We start from the raw sequence: 27,775 nt of genomic DNA, 5'->3' as shown, positions 1-27,775 counted from the left end.
GTAAAATCTTTCCTCCTCTTCTCATTCATAGGTCTGAGCCCTTATGTATTACTATCCCAAGCAAGATGATAGCTCTGTAGCTATTTGACAGCAAAAATAGCTTCTGAAGTACATTTTAAAACAGGATGTTGTTAATCATAAAATTATCTGATTCTAGATTTTAATATAGGTCAAAGGATTATTCTTAACATTTATATAAGCAGAAAACCCCTCTTGTGTCAGTATGCTATAAAAAAACTTGAGATGGTGTTTAGCAACCAAAAAGTTGCTAAACAGTAGAATCTGTCAACATTAAGTAAACAGCGTGCCTCAGCACAATACATTCACATTAACAGTGCAACCCCGAGCAGAGCTATTCCAGTCTAAGCCTTTTGACTTCAATGAGCTTAGACTGGAATAACTCTTCTTACAGTTGACTTCAGTGGGCTTAGAATAAGTCTTCTTATGGTTATACTATAATATGTTCAAGTTGCCACAAGATATCCAAAAAGAGAAAAAAAAAGTTTTCTCTCTAGAGGTAAACTTGGAATACTTCACAGCCCACAGGAAGTTCTCAACCAAAAAAATATTTGTATGACTGTTTGGGTGTGTGTGTTATAGTTCAATCCTATGAAAAGTTATATCCTTGTAAGCCCATTGAAATCAATGGACTTAAAAGAGTGTAACTCTATTTAAGATTGCACAGTGAAATATGTAATGTGGAATTAAATTAATAAGCATCTTAAGGCAAATGAGGCATGACAGAAAACAAGTCTGATAATTTGTTCATGTTTTATCTATAATAAGGGCCCATACTCTGCTTTACCTGGTGCTATGGTGCTGGTGGATGATTTTAAAGTGCTTTTTCAGTCACTTGACTTTACTGACATATCATAAGGTATTAATAAACGGTTAAATAAATGACAGTTACTTAAAAATAAAAAATGCTGGGCTATATGACTACTAGAAACAAGTAACTGCTAGTAAAATCCAAGAATATGTACAGCCCTCGAAGAAAATATTTAAATACTTAAAAACAATTTTTTTACAAACAGCTGCAAAATCATGTAAAACATGACAAGTTTAATCTTTTGCACAAGACGCTTCATGACATATATATTCCTCAAAATAGCTAAGATTCATATTGAGTTGTATCCTATTGCTTTGCTCAGCTAAATGCAGAGAATTTCTGTGCAAGACATCCTCCTCCTAAATAACAGTTCATTCTCTAGAGGAAAAGTTTTTTTTGCTAGAGGAAGGCTCCTTGTGCCCGAGGAAAGTTTCAGTCTTAGTAGAAAATGTTGTTATCTGCATCTGTAATATAGTACTATACTAGTGGTCTCTGTTTCCCCTCCTCAATGTAACCTCCTTATGCACATGTCAATTATTCCATAGGTGTCCTACAAGCCTTGAAATTAACTGACTTGCACTTGGAAAAGACTATTGGGGGACGCAAATGAGGGCAAGAGTCTTCACTCACATGAAAGGAAGCTCACAGGCTTAACATGCGGCCTGTGTTGCCACTAGAGATGGGCATAAACAGAAAAACAAACAAACATATATGATGTTCGTTGTTCGTTGCCATCCACGAACAGGGACTCATGAACAACCACGAACATGGCCCTGTTCACAAACATGTTTGTGGTTGGCTGTTCGTGGGGGCCAGCAGGCTCTCCTCCAGCCATCATCCAAGTTTGGTCAAGATCTCTACTGCACCACTCCCAGAAACCTGACCTGAGCAGGAAGCAGGAAAGGTACCAATAATAAATAATAGCTTGGCCCAGAGCCTGGCAGCAGCCCTGGAACCTGAAGAGGTAAATCCCTATCCCACCACACACAAAGAAAATTCAAGCTCCAATGCAATCTCTCTATCAAAATGCCAACAGCAACTGTCTCTCCCTCACTGTCTGCAAAGCCAGAGCTGGGAGCCCCCCACCCCCCTGGTCTTTGCTCCCTTGTTGTAACAAATTTGGAGCTCCACACTTGAAAGGAAGACCTGCCTATCAAGCTAAATTGGGCTTAGATTGCGGTTTCCAGGACAACAGCAGGAGTTCAGACAGAGTTCAGACAATCCCTGCCTAAGTTGCCAAGGGAATTGATTGCAGGTGCCAGACTGTCTGGCTTGACGAACAACAATGAACAGCAACAAACAAGACTTGCAAGGACTACCTGTTTGTTTAGAATGGGGCCTCATGATCATCTTGTTTGTGAACAGCAGATTAGGCTGTTCGTGGCTTTTTTTTTGTTCATATTGCTGTTTGTGCCCATCTCTAGTTGCTGCTGAGGGCTAGGCAGAAGCGGAGGCGTGGATAGAGGTGGAAGAGGATGAACATCTGGAGGCCTCTTCTGAAAAGGGTGCAATGTGGTTGGTGATGCTTTGGCAGAAACAGGATGATTTCCCCACCCACCCACCACTCTACTAGGGTGGCCATGGGCCTATTACAACTTTAAGGGTTTGGCAGTTTTGAGGCATTGGGCCAGATCCTCAATAGGGTGAGTGCAGCAGCCAGGCTGCTCACCCCTACAGAAAAGGGAGGCAATGCCCGACCAGCAAGGCTGGTGGGGGAACACAGCTTGCCATCCTATGGGGACCAGCATTAGTCTGGAGCAGAGGCCAGCATTGGGCTGGAGTGGAGACCAGCATTGGACTCGAGTGTTATGCATCGGACAGCATGTGGGCTGTTGATGCCAGCAGAGGATCCATGCCCATATGCCTGGCCAATGCTCCAGTCTGCTGTAATCAATAAAGTTGTGGCTATTCCAACCATACAGAGGTGTCTGTGTATCATTCGCTGGAACCTAGCTGTAATAGCACTGAAGTGGCAAAAACAATGAGAAACTTGCTGTGGTGCCGAACTTTGTTTGACATTAGGACTTTTAAATGTATTTTAGAGATGCTGCATGACAGTGGTTGATCTAAACATCTATTCCTAGACTGTAAAATGAGAACAGCTGTGGCTTATGTCAAAATTTTGTTCAAAGGATGTATTATACACAGATAATGAAGTACTTTGTGAATTCAAAAGTACTATACAATGGTTTAGTACCAAGAATAAACATAGGTGAAAAGTTTACTTAGCTCTCAGAGTAGGCAACAATGATTGTAAAAAGAGAAAAATGTTCATTACATTGTTATAATGAATTATTGAGAAATTCTGGAAGTGCAAAGCTCAGGGACAACCTAACTGTGAAAGTATTTAATTCTGAAGAATTATTCCATTGTCTGTTGGTTCAGCAAGGAAAAGTGATGGAATCAGGCAACAGAGGTGAAAAGAATGATTGAAATGCAAAGAAGAAAGAATTGTACACTTTAAAGAAAGATGCCAGCCAGTAAAAGAAATCAATGGACACTATATTAAAAAGCACTTACAACATCCGAGTCATTTGAGGACATCAATACAGCAAAATGCGTCAGATGATTACATCTACATGAGGTATGAGTGCTATTAAAATTTGCTCTTTCACATCCTTCTGTAGACCAGTTTCCTTCCATAGTGTCTTCTGAATAATTCCAAAATGCACATTTAGTATCCTTTTTGTCTGTAGTCTGGAATAAAAATAAAATGCTTTATGGATGACAAAAAAAATCATTCATTATGACAGATCTGTTACTTTAACAAATCAATTTATTACTTAGTTATATATCAATATAGGAACTGCTATACTTTTCCTTTGATCAGCACATATATTAAAAGATGAAGAAATCTATACAAACATGCAACAAAATAGGCAAATAAATGCATACCAACAAAAGATACATTTGATTCCTACTAGTTTTCATATATTCAAATATTCTCTCTGAATTCTTCCCATAAATCATCAGCACGATTTTTAAAAACTGATTTGATTAATATTGTCATTCAATGGCCAAGGTTTTTCAGTCTGTTAATTAATTTTTCTGAGTGACTTCCTGTATCCAGCTATAAGCTCTGGACTTCATTTCAGCCTCCACCCGGCCGGCAGCCAAGGGCTTGAGGCCGGGGGGAGCATTTGCCGCCGTGGAGGATAAATGGCAGCATTTCTCCGGCCTCTCAGGGTCACATGGGAAGGGGGCGGGGCTAAGTGCCTTAACAGGACAGCCCTGCCTCTGCATCAGCACTTGTTGCCTCGTGCTCGGCCCGCCCGCCCGCCCGCCCAGTAGCAGTGCAGGTTTTTGACCGGTTGCCTTTTGGGGGGCCAGGTAGGAATTTTTCCTTTCTTTCCCTGATTGGCCTTGGGAAGGAAGTTTTTTGCCTACCTTGTACTGCTTGCTGGAGCTGTGGCTATTGGACTACGGTGGTGCTGTATAGGCCATCAATGGCAGGATTTAGTTGGGGGGATGTGAGCAGGACGGTGAGTACCCTTGGCACATCCCCATTGGTGGGGATATTGGGGGCCTGTCAGGATTGGCTGGCATGCTTGGTGGTGGCCAGTTGAGAGGGCAGGCTGCCTGGTGGGATCTCCTGGACAAGTCCTTCCCTCATGCTCTGCGGCGGAGGTGCTTGGAGCTTTAAGGGGGAAACCATCCACCAGGCCGTCCGGATCCCAGTCATACATGTGAATGGCTCGCATCCGGGGCAGCAGGTCTCGCCCAGACAGGTCAAGGCGGGGTCCAGGGGAGTGACCCCAGGGCTTGACCTGTACCGCTGGTTATGCTCTTGCCAGGGTTTTTTAGTTGTTGCAGTTCATGTTGTTGCCTAAATAAAAGTGGCCCTTTATTACCCAAGCCTTGTATCTGCCTCTTATTTCGACTGGGGGTGCAATTACTATATTGTGTTTTTGCAGAGGATCTTTAGTCTTGTATTTCACACTATTTACCCTCATATTTCTGCAAATAACTCTTCCATATTTATTCCAATGTTAAAACTGGAAGGACTATTCATGATGAAGGACTGGAAGGACTATCCACTTTGCAAGTAGGTGGTCTCAGGTTTAAAGCCTGAAATTTGTTTAGTTGTTCAAGGAGCATATGTTGGAAACAATTCCTCTAATACAGACCTGGAGAGCCATGTATAGTACTAAATTAGAGGGGTCAAAATTTATCTCAGTAAAAGGCAGCTTCATATGTCCTTAGACTCCTTACTAATTTTATTGCTTATTTATTGTTTCAAGATCCTATCCTTTCTCCAAACAGCTCAAGGTAGCTTTCGCATAACAACTCTGGAAGATAATCTAGTTTGATATTTACCAAAGTTCACTTAGAGAACTTCATGGCACAGTGATTATTTGAAATTCAGTTCTCTCAAAATTTACACCTGACATTTTATCTCTCTCATTGCACTACAATGCTCAATACCTCACACAATGCCACCATCTGTATTACAGAGGAAATGTGTAGGTATGATGTGACTATTCAAGTCATCAGGGAAACTGCTGCTATTGCTTTATCCACTATGTAATATGTTTGTGAAATGGAGCAGCATCATATATTTTAATGGCCTGCCACATTTTACCTACCTATTTTTGTGTCTCTTGGTAATACAACAAATGCAATAGATGTACACCTCCTAATTGGTGAATGCTGAGAGGTGAGGAAGAAACTTGGATTGCACTAACCAATTATTGACAAAACGGTTATAGACCCAACATGCAATTATCATTGTGGTCAATTCCTATGAACACTTTCCAGCAGTAGCATTTTTTCTTCTTTGTGCTTGCTTTGTGGAACTCAGGGTAGTAATTTTCTCTCTAATTATATTATACACATATGAGGAAACAACATGAATGCGAGTAAAGCACCAAACCAACACACAATTGCTATACATTACAAAATAGTTTACAGGGTTAGTTTTAAATCAGGGAGTAATGAAAATGAAAACTTACCTGGACATGTTTTAAAGTAAATGTTATTTTCTCAATAGGGTAGAGCATAGGTGGAGTGGAACTGATTGTGACAGCTATAATTGATGATGCTACTGTCTCTTCAGGCTCTGGATTTTCCTTCGATGAGAAGTTCTGTGATGATGAAAGCAGAGAGCCAATGCTGGTGTAGTACAGAAACACAACTGCAATTGTGCCTATCAATGAAATGGATTGCATATGTTTTAAACAGTATAAATGCATTGAAGACATTCAGGGACCACAAAATAATGGATATTAGTATTATTCTTGGATGGAAATGTGGCTGAATATGTAACTTAAAATGTTTTAGAGACAATGGGTTGCATCTCATGAATTCATTCAATAACCGTGATGCTTTCCTCTTTGTGCAAGAAGCATTTCCATTAAGCTAGAGGGCATATGTTCTAACCTCTTCTTCCATTTCCTCAGTGTGCTCTCCATTGTGAAGTATGTGCTGCATCAAGAAGCACATTTCTCCAGAGCTAGGCACTTTCTGCTTGGTGTCATGCAATAGTCAGAAAGTGCCTCATGCCAGAGGATAATACTTTGCAATGGAATACTACCTCCATAACAAAGGACACATGGCAGAAAATAGAAGAGAGGGTTATAATCCAAGTCAATATACATTTGAAGTTGTATCATTTGTGTCAGACCTAATGTTGGGATGTATTTCAGGGAGGAAACAGATTAATCCTCAGGTGTAAGAGTTCGTTAGACATACACAGACTGCAATGTCCTAAGCAGCTGCATGGGCTTTTTAACTGGACATGAAAGACAAATGTACAGGTGCCTTTGCTATGAAACAGTAAACAACAAAAGGGAAGATGTCCTGGTATTGTTGCTGTAGTTATGAAGAAGCATGAGTCATTGCGACCAGTACACACAAAGTATGCTGCCTTTTCCTGTTCAATCCTGACTATATTCTGCTTCATGTTTTTGAATTTAAGCATGGACTTTGCCTCCCCACTGAAATCTCTGTTGCTCTCCAAACACTAATGTCCCAAATTTGTTTATTTATACTACTCCAGCTGATAAGGGAAGTGAGCTGAGGTGAGGTGCGTGGAAGGGGATGTTAAATGCTGTCTTCAGAAGAAGAATAAAAAGACATGTACAGAAGCAAGAAAGTGAAGGTTTATTTCAGGGTTGACATAAGACAATAATGAAAGGCTGTTTTCAAGATGTAGCAAATAGGGACAGCCAGATAGAATGGCAGATCTAGACAGAAAAGCTCACATGTAATTATTAGGCATTCCTTCTCCTCTGTCAGTCATTCCTTAATTCACTGAAATGAAGGTTCAAGAAGGAACAGGACTTGATAAGCTAGCATACCTGGCTGATTCCAAAATTCAAGAATTGTTTGATAATGGATAGAGGAACAATTAAAGAATCCATGTACTCAAGTGCATATAGCCTTGGACTTGGGTTCAAATGTTAGCAGTCTCAAAAGTATTAGTGGCAACGTCAGGTTGCTAAAAGTATAAACCTGACATGGTGTATATCTTAGAAGTATATCTATAAACACAATGCCTTGTCCATCTCCAGTGGGTACCCTGAATCTTTTAGATTCAAGCTTATATCATATGTTACTGAAAAGTTGTGGCTGCTGATATACTATGATTTCTCCCATACCACACCTGATAATATCGTTCCTGTTCACAAATTACCATGAATGTGCATAAAATCTGTGTACTGTCTACACTTGATTTTTCTTTCTATATGCATCGAATAATTCTCATATTACATACAACGCATGTACAGTTGAATGTTTGATTTAAACCCCACATTTATCCAGGTATTGTGCCATGGTTTCAGTTGTAAACTGTTTTTTCTTACAAACAGGTGTGTTCACTGTAACATGTGAACAGGGGTCCTATAATGTGGTCAGTGTGAATCGTATGGTTACATATCATGCCAGTGACACTATCCAACCAGGAATTACTAACGTGATATATAATCAAACAAAGAAATAAAACATCATCAGTTTGTAGCAAACCTAACAGAGAGAATCTACCAAAGGTACAGACAAGACTGTATAATATCTAATCAAAATAGGGCAGAGTGATCAGAGCCCAAGCTGTTATAACATGTACTCTTTCACATACAGTACAGTCCCATGCATACAGTCTCGCAAGTCGTGAAAGCTTGTATTTTATTTCTAAAATGACATACACAGGATCATAGCAAGGTTGGGGCCAGGCTCTTCCGGAGCCCTGCTGGACCCATTTTCTCAGTGTACCCATCTCCAGGCCTGGAGAGCATTTTTTGTTAGGGAAAGAGTTCTGCAGCTTTGGTGTTACTGCAGAGAAGCAGTGTTCCACCTCACCACTCATTATTATTGCCACATTCTAGGTGGGATGGTGATAATAATAATCTTATAGAGAGCTTTATCAAAGTGAAAATAATATCACAGAATTGTATGCTGTATTGTATGCTGACAGAGTGACTATTCTCAGTCCCCACTGTTGCCAGTACTACTGATGAATTTACTCCCCTGATTTTATTTTTGCAAAGAAAGAGGCTGTCAGGGAAACTTATTGGGCTCAGCCTCTCTGCCCTTCCTCCCCAAGCCACACTTTTTTTCTAACCATTTGAAGTTGAAGCTTCCTTTTTCTTCGCAGAGATCTTTATAGTATCCCCTCCCATGTGCACATGTTGGTGAATGTGGTCCATTTGTTGCATATCAAAGGCAAAAACTTTGAAAACTGCAAAAGAAAAAGAAGAAAGATAGGAGGAAAAAAACCCTTTGGAAAAGGCAGTTCCATCCCAGGCTAGCATAACTTACACTTCTGCAATAAAGGTTATACTGGACTGCACAATTACTGCCAATTTTTTAAAAGCCCAGAGTTCTGCTAGATATTTCAAGGGGAAAAATGCCCATTAATGTCGTACATGTTTGCTCTAAATCCCTAGACTTTGTTATTCATAGTAGGCATACATCTTTTATTTCCATTCTTGTACCTTTTCATTCTTTCCTTGGGAAATGCAGCCTCTAATTTGCTTTGCATTAAATAAAGATCTGGAAAGAATAATGGAAGCTACTTTAGAAAGAACTACCGCTTTATTAAGAATGCATTTCTGAAAGAGAATACCAATTGCAGTCTTTAAAAGCACAGGAGAAGATACCATTGAAGGGTATTTATTTTACAATAATTTTTTTTCATTATATGTGGAGTGAATATTTTATCGTTCTCTCACACAGAGATATGGAATGTCCATTCCACTTTGCTATAATGATGTTTGCTGTCAAAAAACTAAACAACACGACATAGCCAAATATTACCCCTCAGGACAAAAACTACATTAGAGGACACATAGTCCTTTAGTTTGTTCATCACCATGCAGTGTTTCAATCGCCTCCTCCTCATGAGGGGAACCAGAAAGTCAACCAGACATTTTGTTAAAAGCAAACAAAAAACTTGACTAATGGGCTAGAATGGCATAGCTAGGTTGTGTATTGCATATTGCTCAGGCACACAAACATAATCTAAGCTTTTCAAAACACCACCTTTCAGTGAATGCTTTTAACCATGTAAGAAGTAATTCCTGCTAGATGGGTAAGTTAAGAAGACAGTTTATATATAGATATATAGGTACTGGGCCCATACTGCATTGATTTCTCTCCAGAGTTCTGCATGCAAGGACAAAATACCCCGATTCAGTCTCCAGACTGCTTCACAGACTTTTTTGCATTCCATACAGAGAAAGGCTACCCTGATTCCCCCCACCCCACCCTTCCCCGGCAAAGTCAACCCAGGGCTTTTTTTAAAAAAATGCAGAATGCTTTCTTCAGTGTGAGGTCTGATCCTGCCTTTCACCCTCTCTTTATTCCCCTGCATCCTGCTTGGTTGAACAGCAACCAATCCAGTTCCCGCCCCACCCCCCTGATTTTTTTTTAAAAAAATTAAATAATAATGTTGCAATATTGGTGCCTTGAAGAAAAAACCGCAGGACAGGGGGATGCTGCAATATGGCTCACACACTAAAACTCTTCAGAGAGCCCTGCATTCCACTTGATATTCCACTTGAGCTTTCTGTACTTGTTAGTCCATTCTTTTTTAGCTTAAAAAATGTAAACAGCAAAGTTGCAAAACTGCAACTTTGGTGCCATTTAATAAAAAACAAAACAACAACAACAAAACCCTTAAAAGTTTCCTCAGCAACCAACAGAGGAAACTGGCCTCTCCTCAGCCAATCAACTAACAAAACAGATGTGATCTCAGCAAATCAGCGAATGCAATTGATGTGTTCTCAAAGCCCACAGCAGAAATTGCAGAAATAAAAAACAGACACCACTTCGGTTCACTCAACTCCCTCAAAATGTAGAATAAAAGAATCAAAGCTGTACAAGGCCAGAACTGATGAATAAAGTGAATCCGATTCGCAGGGGCTGAATATGTAGAAAACCCAATGTAAAGTTCACCATGCGGAAGAGGCCTGAGTTAGAAATTGAACTCTGGTCTATTCACCAGAATAGACAGCATCCTCACGGCCACTGTGAAAATGCTGTTGCCATTTTAAAGTGACTTTAAAATGCCATGAGGATACCATTTTGATCAGGCCCATAGTACAGGAGCCCAAGGGGCTCTTGTTTTCTTCTGCTCCTTATCAAGTGCCAAAGTGGTCTCACCACAGCCCCACAGTTCTTTCAGCACTTGGAAAGGTGTAGTGTCCTTGTGGTGATCATGAGGATGCTGTCACATATACTTTTGCCCTTGACTGACACTCTTAATTACTATACCATACTGACTTTCAACTGGTTCTGAAAATAAATCAAAATTAATTGATTTATATTAGAGGAGAGAGTGCTCAATGGTTTGGGCTTAGCTGAGGTCATGCTCATGGAACAGAGCTGTGGTGCAATTTGCTATCTCTCCACCTCAGTTTCCTGGATTGTCATATGCATTAAATAGCTAGCTTCCAAAAAGCCCATGTGGTGAGTACAGTGCAAAGGCTTCACATGCTTCCAAGGATAGCAGGATCTGGCCAGATGAAGTTGAGCACATCTGCCTTAATCCAGCCTCAAAGACCTTGCAAGAATAAATTCCTCCTAGCGTTTGCCGGCATCCTCTATTTGGGCAGGCATCCAGCAACTAAAAAAGTCAATGATCTCTGTCTGGACCACATGGAGGTTGGGGAGGAACAATAGTACACTTGGGTAAACAGTATGGTTCCTCAACTAGAACCCAAAAAATTCCTGTTACTATATGTCCTCCTTCGCTAGGCAATGAACAAGTCTTTTGTTTTCTGGGCTACAATGATTAACATATGAATTGACACCATGCCAGCTTTTGTACACTGGAAGTTGAAAAGAATTAAGAAGGAAAAACTGGTTCTTCAACCTTCTGTCAGCTTGAAAGATAGTTTCAGGTTAGCCTCTGAGTGTTCCCGGGGTGCCAATTCAATATTCACCTGGCAGAGTTTTTTACACAGATTCCTGGGGATGAAGGGTCATTTCATCACAACTCCAAGAGAGACTATGACAATAGTCCCACACCCTTAAGATGCATGAAAGGTAAATATTTTTTCTTTGCTTATACCCCCACCCATTTTCTCCCTAGAGGGAATCCAAAGAGGCTATCATCTTTCTCCTCTCCTCTATTTTATCCTCACAACAACCCTGTGAAGTAGGTTAGGCCAGGAGTGTGTGAGGAGTGTTTTGCATGTTATTGGCCTCTATTGGACAATGGACATGTTTTATATGTCTGGGAGAATGGAAAGGTAATAATATAGAATAGAAAGCAGTTGTCAAGCTATATTTTTGGGATATCACTCAAGCAAAAAGGTTCTGAATGGAGAACACGTGCAAAGATGAGATGTTGACTATTATCAGGCATTCTCTGTGTTCAGCATTCTGCTAATATTTCTAGCATTTTTTAAAAAAACAACAACAGTGAAATCAAACTAGAAGCACAGCATGGGATTCATACAACATTAGTTCTAATATAACAATCTTCTTGGGGGGAAAAATCACACTGCAATATCATTCATTTCCTTTTGCATACCCAAATCACTAGCATTAACCTCAACTTCTGTGCTCTTTCTGAAGTTCTGTGACACAAGAGCTGTTGTTTGTTCCACAGCATGAATCATTCTAGTGAGACTTCTTCTTCTGTTATCTGTTGGGATAGCTTCCCATGCTGCAATTTTATCCTTCTGAACAAAATTGTTCACAGTGTTGACAAATGCCTGTCAGAAGAATAAACAAGTGTTTTATGAGGGCTGTGTATTATACTTCAAAAAAGGGCAAAAATGCAATTGCAATGTCAAGTCACTTACATTAAGAGTTAGATTAGGAAGCGTTTCCTCATCAGAATTGTTATTCATGGTTCTTATCAAGGGACAAGTTACAGATAAAGCTTCTATGTAGGAAATCAAATCTATGGGTGAAATTTGTCCTAAAGTGTTTTGATTGATTTCTTGTAGAGCAGCAAGGGGGTCTTTTATTTCTCTGAACTGAAAGAAAGTTGAAATAATGCAATATGGTTACATTTCTGCTATTAAGTCAAAGGAAAATATCTGTAAACATTTATCTTTAACAAAAGTCTACTATTTTAATTCCTCCGCTAGAATATGAGTTTGGCATTTTTGGTAAGTTTGTAAAAAAAAAAGATGGCATAATAGAAAAAGAGTTGAAATTGGACTGGGAATGTTTGCATTAAAATTCTACCCCATCCACAAAACTCATGTGGTGACCTTGGGTAATCACCAACTCAAAGGGATACAGGGAGGGTATGGTTGGAAAACCCTATATACCTTACGAATGCACATCTCTGTCATGCCTCTTTGTCAAAAATATTTACTGTATTTCATTATATTTGTTATTTCACATGTTTTATATGTGTTCAGAATCACAGAATCACAGAGTTGGAAGGGACCATACAGACCTTCTAGTCCAGCCCCCTGCCCAATGCAGGATGAGCCTAAAGCATTCCTGACAAATATTCATCCAGCCTCTTCTTGAAAACTGCCAGCGTGAAGGGGAGCTCACCACCTCCCTAGGCAGCTGATTCCACCTTTGAACTACTCTGACTGTTTTTTCATAACATCCAGCTGGTACCTTTCTGCATGTAATTTAAGCCCGTTGTTTTGGGTCTTATCCTCTGCTGCCAAATGGAACAGCTCCTTGCCCTCCTCCAAATGACAGCCTTTCAAATATTTAAAGAGAGCAATCATGTCCCCCCTCAATTTCCTCTTCTCCAAACTAAACATTCCCAAGGTCCTCAGCCTTTCCTCGTAGGGATCAGTCTCCAGACCCCTGATCACCCTCATTGCTGTCTTTTGCACCCTCTCAATTTTGTCCACATCCTTTTTGAAGTGAGGCCTCCAGAACTGCACACAGTACTCCAGGTGTGTCCTGACCAAGGCAGTATAGAGAGGGACTATAACCTCCTGTGATTTCGATACAATGGCCCTTTTGATACAACCCAAGACTGAGTTTGCCTTTTTTGCCACCACATCACACTGACTGCTCATATTTAGTTTACAGTCCACTCTTACTCCAAGATCTCTTTCACATACACTACTACCCAGAAGTGTATCCCTCATCCTGTATTTGTGGTTTACATTTTTGTGGCCCAGATGTAATAATGTGCATTTATCTAGGTTGAATTGCATCCTGCTCACAACCGCCCACTTCTCCAGAGTATTCAGGTCTTGTTGAATTTTAACTCTATCTTCTTGGGTGTTTGCCACTCCTCCCAATTTGGTATCATTAGCAAATTTAATTAGTACCCCATTTACCCCTTCATCCAGATCATTGATAAAAAAATATTGAAAAGTACCGGACCCAAAACTGAGCCCTGTGGCACCCCACTGGACACCTCCCTCCAATCTGATGAAATTCCATTGACCACTGCTCTTTGGGTCTGGTCCTCTAACCAGTTCCCTATCCTCCAAACTGTCCTATAGTCCAGTCCGCAGTCTTCCTGTTTACCCATTATTACTAGATACGTTTCTAGCCTGCTTTCTTTAAAATCTCAAGTGGTTTCCCAAATGTAAAACTTCATATACAAGAAATAAATTCTAAAACTGAAAAACCTGATATAAAACCAACACTCAACCAAATGCTCTAACAGCTTTCACATCATTTGGCAGCTCATTCTAAAAGAATGTAGCAACTACCTTTAAATTCAGGGAGAAAATGAAAACATATGCAGATCACCAGTAACACTTACTTTAGCTAAAGTTCTGTTAATATGCTCAGCTATACAGTCATGATGCGATTCACATTTTGATGTTGGAATTTCTGTTGAAATTAAAGGGGAGTCTAATTAAGGCATTACAACACAATTGCTGCATTAGCATGGCAAACATTTTATATATATTCAACTCCTCCTCCCCCAGTATTCTTCAATATGGTATTCTCAGTTGACTACTCAACTCTTCTTTTACTTGAATGCATTTGTTAAATTAATTTGGATTAGATATCCATATAGTGCTATAAATAACTCAATACAGCTCTGAAAGAAAGCCTGGGTGCATATTTTAAGATAGATGGACAGATAAATAGATAATGTCCAGGTAGAGAACTGAGTTTGTGTGGGCCATGACTGGTCATGTGATGAATCATTCATAGGAACAGGATAACTAGTGCCCATCATAGTTTAGGGAACAACTTCATTTGTTTCCTGTCTTAGTCTGATACCTGTGAGTAAGACAGTATTCTGTGCTCCACCCTTTAGAATAAGTACGCTTGTGTAATAATATAAAGGGCAGCTCATATACTATGTAGGAGTCTCCCTAGGGAGAATTGTCAGTCTCCATCATGGGAATGTGCAGTTTCAACTGTGCATTTCAACACTTGATGATTCTAAAAACCTTCCTTATTCAGATACATCCAGTTTGGTGTAGTGGTTAAGAGCAGCAGGACTCTAATCTGGAAAACCAGGTTTGATTCCCCACTCGTCTGCTTGAAACCAGCTGGGTGACCTTGGGTCAGTCACAGCTTCTCAGCTCTCAGCCCCACCCACCTCACAAGATGATTGTTGTGAGGATAATGATAACTAGAGATGGGCATGATCCGCATTATGATCGAAAAAACCCCACGATAATGGTGATCGCTCGATCACGACCCGGCGGATCATGATCGTCCACGGCCAACGATCCAGTGATCAGGAGGGGCCTGGATCGGGGTGATTGAGCTCGGATCAGGGATCCAGACACTCAGGCACCAGCAATCTATTCCCCTGGCAACGGAGCCAGGGGAATGCCTGAACTGTGTTTGCCCTCCTTCTGTTGCCCTGGAAACCTGAATGGAAGCCCAGCTTTCCTTGATCAGCAGGGCTTCCTTCCAACAAAGCAGTCACCAGTTGGGAGAAGACACCCAGGAGTGGGAGGGGGAAGGGGGTGTTCTGTAGCCATGGGCACTCCAATCTCATCCCTGCAAACCCTGATAGGCAGCTCTGACGGCCAAACACAGATGGCCAAACACAAACACAGATGCCGCCGGCATCACCCACCATTCCTGTATTGCTGGGAATAGCGGGGCACCCCTCTGCTTTTGCCTCCATGATCCATGATGCACGGATCGGGAACGGGAGATGATTGGTGTGGATTGTTTATTTGGGATCATTGCCGGCCCCTATCCACTATCAGCTGGATCGTTAATTTTTTTTGGATCGTGCCCATCTCTAATGATAACACACTTTGTAAACTGCTCAGAGTGGGCATTAAGTTGTCCTAAAGGGTGGAATATAAATCAAATGTTATTATTATAAATTGAATGTTATTAAATTAGCTTAAAAATGAGAATCTAACTTGTTTTGACTATTAAGATTTGGCATCCTGCTACTTTACTTGTATTTCTGACTTTGATTTTAAAAGTGATGTTAGGTACTTCAAAAATATTTTAAAATTGTTCTTCACATATTAATTTACAATAAGAAACAAATAAATATAAGACTCAAAATTCTTATCTTATATCACAAAATCTATTAAAGCACCACCCAGAATGTGTACCTTCAATTTTCAATGAGACAAGCAAGATATGAATATTTATGTGTGTGGTTCTGTATGACATTGTTGGTTTTATACATCTATATGATTTATTGTATTTATATCTATATTTGAAGTGTTATTTTAAGTATTATGTTTTAATTATCTGTTGTTCATTGCCTTGGGGACCCTATTTTGCATGGAAAGCCAGCACGTAAATGTGATAGCTCGCTCGCTCGCTCGCTCACTCACTCGCTCACTCACTCACTCACTCACTAGGACATATATTCAGAATTACACCCATATTTCCTAAACAGGGAAATATTATCAGCGATATTCATCTACCAATATTCAATAAGACAAACTCCTCAGACTTAATGGGGGGGGGGGCTGGGTTTGCATGGCTGCAGGAGGTGGGCAATATGATGGCATGCAGCTCCTTCCCAAGGTATCCTGCACTGGGGGGGGGTCCTCTGCAATTGGCCTCCTTGCTGGTCAGCCAGGCACTGGGCTGGCTAGCTGGGGAGGCAGGGTCCAGCTGGTGGACCTGAGGAAGAAGTAGACTTCTGACCCACCTTGCTGGGATTTAATAGGGGCTGCTGCACTGTGAGGTCATTCTAACTTTGGCTTTTCCTTTCCTATCCCTCCTCTTATTCAGTTGGCGTATGGATTGCTGGTTGTTGTGCATTTGTGATTGACCTGGTTTGACTTCTCTCATCATCCCAACTGTATGGTTGGCAGTATCAGCATGGAGATGATTTGGGGGGTGAGCAGGGCTTGCAAGCCTGTTTCCCCACCTTTGGTGATCACCTTAAGCAATCCAGGAGCTAGGTCTGGCAGAGACATCACCAGCTTGGGGGATTTCAGGCATCCCCACTCCCAGGTGGCAGGGGCAACTATGCAGTGTCTTTCACCCATATCCCACATCCTGCCATCCCATGGTATCCCCCAGCAGGAGGACTGGGCAGGTGGGTTGGCTGGTGTCTAGAACAATTGCCCCATAGTATGCCAAAGCTCTTGCAGTAGTAGCCAAGAACTTTGTGGTCATGTTTTCAATTCCAACAACATGTCTCATGTTTTGGTTTTCCTGTTCCCGAGGTGCCCCTCTCTGCTGGGCCTGCAAATATTTTGATACTTAATGTGTACTTAACTTAATTTCTTATTGTAGCTTCACTTCAACAGGATTCCATATAATTTATGCTTTGTCCTTTAAAAGCGTAGCTGCTAGTACAACTATCCACCATCCCCTATCATCAAATCATAAAAGGACTGCTCAGTTATATAGACCTATAGAAAAATTTAATTCCTTATGCCAGAATTTGCAGACCAAATAGGGTTTCTTAACACAACCATCCCTTAATTTGAGTAAATCTGTTAACTTTGCTAAAGTATGGTAACTAGTGAAATTACTCATCCAAATTTTAATATTCAAAGAAGTTGCATTTTCCAGTTGTTAACTATTACCATCTTTGCAGCGGTTGGCATATCCCGAACCATTGCTTGATATTTGAGTAAAATATAATCTTTTAATCATCCTAGAAACCAAGCATCCTTTGTACCCCTCATAGGACCTTCCCCCAAAACTCTTTTACTATGGGACAATGCCGGCAAGAATGCTTGAAGTCAGCTCTTTTAGAACCACACTTCAAGCCTTCATTTCATCAGTGTTGCGTATACAATCCATTGGTATATGATCTTATAGTAATTTTCTTTTAATGTAAAAGATTTTATTTGGTTTTTTTTTGTTTATTTATATACCACCTTTCTACCTGATGGAACTCAAGGCAGCTTACAATGAAATTGCACAATAAACATTTAAAAATACATAAAACCATAATTTAAAACTGGTCAAACTAACTAATTGAATATTTTAAGGTGCTTTGACATTGTATTTCCCAGGGCCTTTCTAGATATTTCTGAAAATATGCAGCTGATGAGCATATCAGAAATCAGACTTACTTCCCACACACCCCTGTGTAATTCTAGTAGAACTTACTCATAGTTTGCTATCACACTTTCTACATTTCTCCATTGCTACCAGCAGCAGCCAATTATGTAGAACATTTTAATATAATAATAGCAGTAAGTATGTTCTTTGGGCTGTTATGGAGGGGCTTCATAATGCATGAGAGTAGTGTCTAGGTTATCCCTAATGAAAACAGTAAATAAATATGCACACACAAATTGATCTGATGCAGGCAGGATTAGGCATTTAATCCTTCCCCCAGAATTCTTCCCCCAGAAAATATTCCGAGGGAAAATTCTTATATGGCTTGTGTTCTACACAAACCATGAATGGAGTGGAAGTAGCACTGTCTTCTCCTCCTATTGCAGTCTACTGCGCATCTCAAAATTCTCTTTCTGGGATTCAGTGAACCCCCATGAATAGTGGGCAAAGTGGGCAGAAGGCACTTGGCATCAATATCTCTCTTCCTGACTGGCAGAAATGTTCGCCCATCATCAAAAATGGGCTGTAGGATCCAAGACAAATGAATTCAAGACAGCTTCAGATGTTTAGCTGTGTTGGTCTGTAGTTGAAGAGCAAGACCTGGGTCCAGTAGCACCTTAAAGATTTGCAGGGTATGAGCTTTTGAGAGTCAAAGCTCCCTTCATCAGGAAAGGGAGCTTTGACTCTCAAGCTCATATCATGGAAATTGAGTTGATCTTTAAGGTACTATTGGAAATGAATTCAAGTGACTGTTGTACCAAATTTATGTAAGAGCTTGATTTTATCCAACCTTTACTTGCGTGTAACAAATCTGGGCCATAATATATGTCAGTAGATCATAATAGCAGTCTACAGTCACTTATACATGGTATTTGGCCACTTAACATTATTGCACGTTGGTTGGCACAAAAAAGAAGAGCATCAATTCTGTTTTTATGATACACAACAAATTACTTCTATTTTTCAGCAAACACATATTCTTAAAAAATCTAGGAATTCACGTCTTGCTAGTTTTTCATATCCAGCAGATTAATCTAACTGAAGAGAAAGAGTCACTGGTGGGCCTCTCAGAAGATGTAGTTCTATAATAACACATAAACCCCTATAATATCATTTACCTTGGCAGGAAGTGCCATCATTTGGCTTAAACTGTAATTTTCCTGTGGATGGTTGATAACCTTCCTTACAGGAGCAGTTATATCCTCCATCCGAATTTTCACATTTCGCATGATCTCCACAGGCAATGGTTACCGCTTCACTGCACTCATCTATATCTGCAAATATTGTGAGAAATTGAATTTTAAAAAAGGTTTTACACACTAACACCTTGCTGCTTTGTTGATAGTAAACCAACATACTGCAAGCAATTTCATATCAAAAAAATTCATGAGAAAGCTGTACTATTCATCAAATGTAATGGAAATATGCATGACAAATTATATTGCTGAAATTTCAAGGTAGCTAGAACAGTGCTTAATTTCAAAGAGAGATAGCAGTGGATCTCATGCATGTCTAGAAACCTGATCTTGCTAACTGGAAGCTGTGGCTCTTAATCTTGGCTGTAGTGGTTCAGTATGGCAGAGATCCTCTCTGCATATGATCAGGTGTATCTTTGCCTTTATCCTTATTGACTCACATCATTCAGAATTAATATTCATAACCCTAGAAAGTTTTGACTCAAAGTAAACCCTAAGCAAAAAAGTCTGAAACTGAGTTAAAGTTCATATAATTTTTTTCCAAAGCAAAGCAAATACAAATTTATAATAACTAGATTATTACAACTGAAATGTATGATTCATGTTTAATGTCATCAAACCATAAGCATTAATTATATACCAGCAAAATGCTTAATTCTTCATAATGATCCCTATGAAATAGTTATACCACTGCTGCCCGAATGAAGACCTGAGGCAATCATGTTTTGGTAAATTTTATTACATGGCTGATCTGCATCATCACAAATTTCTACTAACTTTTGCTAGTAGGGTTCAACAATAGTAGCCTGGTTGCTCCCAATGGTTTTGTAACTCTACCCTTGCTCCTCTCTTGTCCAGTATTCTTGCCAGCTTTGTTTATCTTAACCTACACATTAAATGTTCCCAGAGATTCCAAGCTTCACCCCCACCACATGACTAGCAGACAACTAAGGCTTAGAAAATACTGCTTTTGCAACCCACCCAGTACAAAGGATGATGTGCCATTTCAGAAATGGACATTCATCACTGTGTGCTGCCTCAGGATGCTCACCAATTGGCACTTACCTCTGATGAGCAACCCACTAGGGATGTGCACTTCCATTTTAATTTTGATCTGGGCTTTTCTGCAAGGCATTACATTAAAAAGGGAAGTTTTAAAGTGCAACCCCCCCCCCCCCCGGAGAAGTGGGGTGGGAGGGGAAGAGAACGAGTGAGCACAGAGCAAGCTAACCAGGGCAAAAAGTTGTTTGGCGCTGGCATTCTGCAAAGCCTTATGAAGCCTTCTGGAGCCTTGCAAAGCCCTGCCAGCAAATCTGTGCACCAGCCAAGCCTCACAGTGGTGGGAACACACTGCTTGTGGACCTAGTGGCCCAGCAGACATTCTTCTAGTTGTCAGAGTCCAGGTGGGCTCTACCACCCAGAGAAGGGCCAGTGGTTGCAACACAGCCCCGAAGAGCTTCCAGTGGCTGACGTTGACTGGCACGGTATGTCCTAGATCCTTCCTTTTCAATTTTAAAAATGTAAAGGGCTTCCTTTTCCCATTTTTAAAAATTTAAAGGGCACTGGGCAGAATAGACCTGGCCTCAGAAGATTATCAGCTGTTAGTTGAGCCTCATCCCTTTAAACTTAAAAGGGATGAGATGCCACCTAATTGCTGTTTGCCCTGGCTAGCTTGCTCTTTCCATCTCCACTTCCCCAAACCCAAAAGATTCATGAAGATTCATGATATTACAGAAGATAACTTCTCATTATTCTCCATACTTTCAGGAGTGTTTGGGTTACTTTGGGCATAACTGACCTGAACCGAAATTGATAATTTTTTATTTAATTTCTGTTTTGGTATATCTGAATGCACACCACTCCAACCCAGTCCAAACTAGGGGTATGCACCCCACCCCCAATTCAGTAAATCTAATTTTTTTTACCCAGTCTGAGAAAAAAATTAGAATTCTCTGAATTCCAAATTAATTCTCTAATTTGGTTTGGCTATTTTTGAAAAAAATGGTAATATTCCACCATTATTCCCTATGGAGAAATCACTCTGGGGAATATCCAGTAGGCTGTGTGTGTGTGTTGTGTGTGTGTGTGTGTGTGTAATTTTCAAGCAGACTTTGCCAAATTTGAAGGGAACCTACTCATGACTGTTCTCTAAAGACCCCCCCCCCACTCCAAATTTCAGGAATATTGGACCCTGGAGGCCAATTTTATGGGCTCCCAAAAAAGGTTCCCCCAACCACTCTCCATTATTCTCTATGGGGAAAATATCTGGGGAATATATGGGAGGTTGGGGTTGTCAATTTTCAATTAAACTCTCCCAAATTTATAGAGGACCTACAACTGACTGTCCTCTACAGATCACCCAAATTTTAGGAAGTTTGGACCCAGGGGGCCAATTCTTTGGGCTCCTGAACAAGGTGCTCCCATACACTCTATTATTTCCTATGAGAAAAAAGTCAAAGCTGACTCCCACTGCAGAAACACACTGAGGCAAGGCTGCCCTGGCCAAGGCAGACTCCCAAATACAAACTGAGCTCATCCCAGAGAAAGTCCAATAGAACCAAATTGAAGAACAGGAATGGAATCCCTACAGAACCAAAGTAAAGCAAGGGGACCAACATCACATCAGAGAATCACACCCATTCCATCCAAACCAAACTGAAGCAAGCAACATTGTTGCAACTTAGACAAATGGAATTAGTGTCATTCACAGCAGTCAGGCTGTAGGTTCAGTCAGTGGGGAAAGACCACAGAACAGAACCAAGCAGTACTCAACAGCAAACACAAGGCATTTCCTTGCTTCAGTTTGCTTCTGCTGGGCTAAGTTGCAACAGTGTCCCTTGCTTCAGTTTGGTTTGAAAAATTCAGTAAAAATTTGGAATACCCCTTCCTTTTAAAACATTTGGAATAATAAGATCTCACCGACTCAGCCAAAATTCAGTATTTTAATCCAAATTCCAAACTGAACTGCACACCCCTAGTCCAAACACATCACCATCTAGCAACATGAAGTGTGTGTGTGTGTGTGTGAGAGAGAGAGAGAGAGAGAGAGAGGTATTGACAGAGAGTCTCCTTTCTTAACTCAAACATAGGAGATTGAAAATTATCTATCAGCCCTAAAAGATGACCAGTTGATCCCATGTTTTCCAATGAGAGAGTGAGCAGGTCAGGCAAATGCCTCTGTTAGGAAGGTGGAGCTTCCTTTTATGATGTACCTTTTAGTCATCCAATTTATCCAACACTGCCAATAGCCTCTCAGCCAAGGGGCTTGCCCAATGGCATCTATGGCTGAAAGAGCCACAAATGAACTTGTGAATGCAAGAAGCTGTCTTATACTTTGGTTTATCCAAGTCAGTATTTTGTTCTCTGACTGGCAATGGCTCTTTGAGGCCAAGAAGAATCTCCATCAAATGTTTTCCATTTGAGACACCAGGAACGGAACCCAAAATCTTCTCTATACAAAACATATGCACTACCACTGAATTTCCTACATAATCCAGTAGATCAAAAGCAGCTATGCTCTTCTTAAGGTTTTGTTGTTGTTTCATAGAGTTCAATATTTATGGAGGTTAGGGTAAATATATAACTCCTTCTCAAATGGAAATACCTAATTATTAGCCCTTCTTGACTTCCCCACCATGATATGTTCCAATTGGCTCTTAGATAATGATGTTTTCTATGCAGTTTTTGTTGATGCTGTTTTTTATGGGGCTTTTAACATTAGAAAACTACCAGAAGAAGAATGTTAATCCAATAAATCTAATAAATGATGAGGTAGGTTAGAAAACACTGTACAAATTCTAATAATTCAACAATGTTTACGACCTCATTTACTTGGACAGAAGGCGGCATCCAGAAATGCACCAGAAATATTACAGGTGAATTTTGAAAGAAGAAGAAAACTGATTGAACTTCAAGCATATTATGAGAATGTAATTGTAAGAATAGAAGAGGTGGGGATAACATTAGGATGGATGATGAATTAGGAGCAGAGGAAAAATAAACTCATGAAATGAACAGATGGAGATTTGTGTGTAGAAGTGCTGACTTGAAAAGGGCAAGATAATTTGTGAACAGAGGATTGTCGTAGAAGTGTGCCACAAGAGAATTAAGGATGGAAGTAGGGATGTGCACAGAGATATTATTAGGAGCATTCTTCTGTTCATTGCATTCTTTAATGATTTTATTTTCTTTACTATAATAATTATTGGTATAGCTATTCCATTTTAAAAATTCTTGGTTCTATTTAAAAAGGAAACACATTTCCACCTGTAACCCTCCCTCTTCCAACCAAATGCAATGAAATGATCAATGACTGTGCCCACCTTCCAGTGCCTACAGTCCAGCGGATATTAACAAAATATCTTGGAAAGACATGACTGGTATCTCTATCACCCCTCCCCTTGCCTACAGTTACTATCTCAGAAAACACAATAACTTTGCTCCTAGGATGGTAGGTGCAGCAACAGAACAGAGAATGGATTCACAAGCTACTTTTGCTTATATTATAAAATCAAGAATGTGTCCCAAGCTAATGGGAAGAGTTCAGTAATTGCTGGAAAACAGGAACGCTGTGCCCAGAAATATCTGTTGGTATGATCCGCTTTGGTGGGACTATATGCTAATTTATCTGGTTGGAAGACGCTTTTGTGAGTAAGATTATGTTTCCCCTTGCCCTTCCTCTCTTTGACCTCACCTCATGCAACTGCATTTATTTGATTTGATTTGTATGCTGCCCTCCCCGCACCAGTGGAAGACAGTGGATGTCAGAATAAGGATCATTTACCAAAATTTCTAGAGACTCCTGACTTATTAATGTTTTATTTGGGTTAGTTAAAAACAACTATTAAAACAGTATTTGATTAGTTAAATAGAAGGGCTCTGGATCCAAGTTGATAGTTAATGTCCAAATGCACAACCCTAAAAGGAACCAGGTGATGAATATAGAGGGCCTATGAACCAGAAAAGTAGTAATTTTGCATGTCAACAAAGCCTGAGCATAATTTCTATAGACAACACCATTCCATACATATAATATTATGGGTTATGAAAGATAATTCTTCTTTGGTTCCTAAATAACACAGATAACATAACATATAGAGGGAATAGGCTTTCAGCCTATTCTTTCAATATTTCACTTCTATTTAAATATCTTGATTCTATCTTTTCCATCTATCTTCATATCGATGGTTGTTGTGGGTTTTCCGGGCTGTATTGCCGTGGTCTTGGCATTGTAGTTCCTGACGTTTCGCCAGCAGCTGTGGCTGGCATCTTCAGAGGTGTAGCACCAAAAGACAGAGATCTCTCAGTGTCCAAGTATCCAGTATCTTCATATCCAATAACATTTTTATTATAAGCACGTATTACCTAACTCTTTCCTTCCATTTTTCTCTGTGTAAATTTAATTTTGTTCCTGATTTTCAGCTATATAATTGAAAAAAACTTTCCATTTTTCTTGAAATTCTGAAGTTGGTCTGTTATGTATAACAAAACAATGCTGGGGAGGAGTGATCGGGGAGCCAGCTGCAGCCTACGCTGGCATATCCCCAGGTACCCTAAATAACTGCCAACCAGGGCACTCATGACCCTAGGTAAGTAGGAATGTGACTGGAGGCTCTGCTCGAGAGTCCCTAGCCATGGGGATTTTGAACGCAAGGCAGGAGTCACATGGTGGTGGGGCAAGAGTGCACTGGGGGGACTGAGTGGAAATCTGGGGGTAGCTGGCACCCATACATGGGTGGAGAGCTAGGTCCAGGATGTCTGACTAACAACTCCCTCTCAAATTTCTTTACAGTTACCCATCTCCTGAGTCCTGGCTTGGGGAGCGGTGAGAGCACACCAACAGTTAAGAAATAGAGAGGGAGGCAGCTGCCCCAGCTTTCTTGGTCTTCCTTGCACTGTGCCCCACAAATGCTGGCCTCTGTAGTTAAGGCTTTGGGGTGGCAGCCCCTTCCTGTGAGCTGCCATGGCCCTTGCATAGTGCCATTTCATTTGATGAAGATGTGGGCTTTTGCTTCTCACCAAATATTTGGGCTGGGATATAAGCCATAAATATATAAGCTTAAAGTGTGGGGGAAAAGACATTTAAATAACACCCAGAGAATCACTACCAGAGGCTGCTCAGCCACAGCAAACGATCTTGACAGTTTTGGAGGAAAAATGTGCCTCACACTGGGGGAGTGAGTGGGGCTTATGTCATTGCAGGCTATTACAGCTGTTTTGTCCTGCACTTTGCAACCTGGGAAGATCCCTTGTCTGATCTTTTTAAGAAGGGGGTTCAGGAGCCAGTCCCTTGGGAGCTGGTGCACCAAAAGGCTCTGGATCAAATTCCCTGGTGGTGTAGGGGCCTGATTTCACATGGTCCTTTACAGTATATACTGATGCCTCAGGAATGGGACTGGTTCAGACACATGATGGGTGAGAACACCCCATCCCGTTACTCAGTAGGAAGTTATTCCCCAGGAAAGGGCCTATTTGTCATTGGAAAAGAAGATGCTGGTGGTGAAATGGACCATGACTTCTTTGTGCTATTATATACGGTGCAACTCTTTTACCCTGATGACTGACCATACAGTGTGGCATTGGATGAGGGATTGAGACCAGTAAAATGAACGGATCCAACAGTAGATGCTAAAACTTCACCCATATGTGTTCACAGTCCTGCCCTGAGTGGGCTTAGGATACTCTAATGCAGACTTCCTGTCACAGTGGCACACAAGTTAAGAGGAAGAGTGTGTGGTGACATGGCACCTGGTGGGGTTGAGGTCAGACAATATTCACTTTAAAAGCGAGACGCCCAGCCAGTGAAGGGATGGGCAGTGGTGGAAGGAGTGAGGAGAGCAGCATGTTAGAGACAAGAGTGAGAGGCAACCAAGACAGTGGCAGTGGTGGTGTGTCAAGCACTGGGAGTGCCTAGAAGAGGAAGCTGGTGGAGGCATGCTTGGAAGTAGGTGCCAAAGCCCCGGACCGAGAGCAAGGGACAGGGGGACGCAAGTGCCCCAGAGAGCTGAGAGCAGCAAGTGAGGCTAGACGGCAACAGCCCACCAGGAAGCACCTAATAGACTGGGTCCCTAGCACCTATCCTGCTGTCATTAGCCCCAGACCGTCAGCTCCACAGTCTCTGCAAGACAAGAGATGTACAGGGGAAGGTGGTGTGAGCCCCTGCACCCCCTGTGACTCTGGACCCGCCTTCCACCATGGTCTCCCCCTACAAGGATGCTCCCTCTGTCTCAGGGGGAGGGAGTTAAGTCACCCCTTTCCTCCTCCTACCCTGCTGGGCTCTGGTTCCCATTCCCTCTCTCTGCTCCTTCTCCAGTTGCCTCAGCTGTCTCCTCCTCAGCGTCCCTGGGAACACCCTTTATATTCCCCTTTCCCCCTGATAAGCTCTGCTCTTCTCCTGTCCCCTCCCCTTGCTCTCCCTGCCACTCTGGGTCTGGTTCTGCCCCTCTGAGCCCGTCACTAGGATCCCTCCCCCACCCCTCTTGGTGCCCTAGCTGGGCCCACTCTCCACATGCTGGACGTGGTTGCTTCTGGGTGAGCCAGGCACCCGGTTTGGGCTCAGCTGGCCCTCCTCTGGGGGACTGAGGGCGGCTCTTCCTGGCTGGGTGGAGGGCGTCAGCGCTGGGGCCTTCTGCTTCCTCGTGCGGGCCTGCCATGGGGATGGTCGCCATGCCGCTCTGAATGTCAGCTGAACATTGTCAGTGGGTGTCGTCTGTGGACTCCTCCCAGCTGGGGCTGGTCACTGGGTCTACCCCTTAGGCCGCAAGCAGGCCTCTGGATGGGTGAGTGAGGGGGCCGGGCTGGAGCTCCACTGAGGAGGGCTCCCGGGCCAGGAAGGTGGCAACGAGGCCGAGTCCAGCCTCTGGACTGGTAGGAAGGGGAAATCAGGTCAGGGAGCACTAGTGCAGGAGGGCTGATGATGAGACAAGGGGGCAGTTGCCTGAAGTAAGAGAGTTTCCCCTCCTCTGAGGCTTCACATCAACTTTCGTAATATATTCATTTTGACTGCAGAAATTCTTCCTGACCACAATATTTTCAATCTCTCCCATCTTTCTAAATCTTCAATAATGCTCACCCAAACTTTTTGATAATTGTCTTTATAAAGATTTTGTCCTTACATATATTCTCAAATATTTTATTTGATTTTTAGTAACAACACATTTTGTTATTTCTCTCTCTCTCTCTTCTTCTACTTAGGCTGCTGCTAATAGCATCATCTTTGTCTTCTTTTTATTCAATTTATATCTGGAATAAATTCCAAATCTAATTATTTGTTCCATTGTATATTGCAAGGAAATATTTAATTTTATTATTCATGTAAAGGCAAAGACTGCATAACTTTTCATCGTACATTTTTCTTTATCTTTTTTATTCCAGAAATCCTGATATCTTGTCTAATTTTTATATCCAAAATTTCCATTGCCAAAATAAATAAGTAATAGCGGTGATATTGGACAACCTTGTCGGGTTCCTTTTGCTATTTCAATTTTTTCCATTAAAGAATCATTTATTATTGGTTTTGTATAAATACTTTGCATCCAGTTTAAAACTTCTGTTCCACAATTCATATTTTGTAAAACTTTCATTTAAAATAACCAAGATACGTTGTCAAAAGCTTTCTCGGCATCCAGGGATGCTATTTTTTTATTCCTTTTCTCCTCAAATATTCAATTGCATGCAACAAATATTTAATATTATCTTTCGTACATTTTCTTGGAACAAAACTTGTTTGAGCTTTGTGAAATAAATCTAGAATGCATTTTCTTAATCTTTTGACCATCATTGTAAAAATCTTATCATCCACATTTAATAATGAAATTGGTTTATATGACAATAATAATTGGTCATTTCCTTCTTTATGTATTAAAGTTATATTTGCTTCTTGCTAAGTAGGTGATATATA

At 41.0% G+C, this 27,775-nt stretch overlaps 1 protein-coding gene across 1 annotated transcript in view; it reads right to left on the bottom strand.

Annotated features, from left to right (window-relative positions):
- The window catches only part of ADGRL4 (adhesion G protein-coupled receptor L4), a 167,494-nt gene that overhangs the window by 43,495 nt on the left and 96,224 nt on the right, over positions 1–27,775 (bottom strand). The window contains exons 4-10 of the mRNA XM_054981978.1: positions 18,799–18,954; positions 13,974–14,044; positions 12,076–12,252; positions 11,802–11,985; positions 8,385–8,501; positions 5,782–5,975; positions 3,350–3,526 (exon numbers count right to left, since the gene is read on the bottom strand). Coding sequence (XP_054837953.1) covers positions 3,350–3,526; positions 5,782–5,975; positions 8,385–8,501; positions 11,802–11,985; positions 12,076–12,252; positions 13,974–14,044; positions 18,799–18,954 — 1,076 coding nt within the window. The remainder of the gene's footprint in view (positions 1–3,349; positions 3,527–5,781; positions 5,976–8,384; positions 8,502–11,801; positions 11,986–12,075; positions 12,253–13,973; positions 14,045–18,798; positions 18,955–27,775) is intronic.

The sequence above is a fragment of the Eublepharis macularius genome, chromosome 5, assembly GCF_028583425.1.
Source record: "Eublepharis macularius isolate TG4126 chromosome 5, MPM_Emac_v1.0, whole genome shotgun sequence".
In the NCBI taxonomy this organism is placed as follows: domain Eukaryota; kingdom Metazoa; phylum Chordata; class Lepidosauria; order Squamata; family Eublepharidae; genus Eublepharis; species Eublepharis macularius.
The sequence above is the reverse complement of the archived record's forward strand: the minus strand, read 5'-3'. Positions and strand labels throughout refer to the sequence as shown.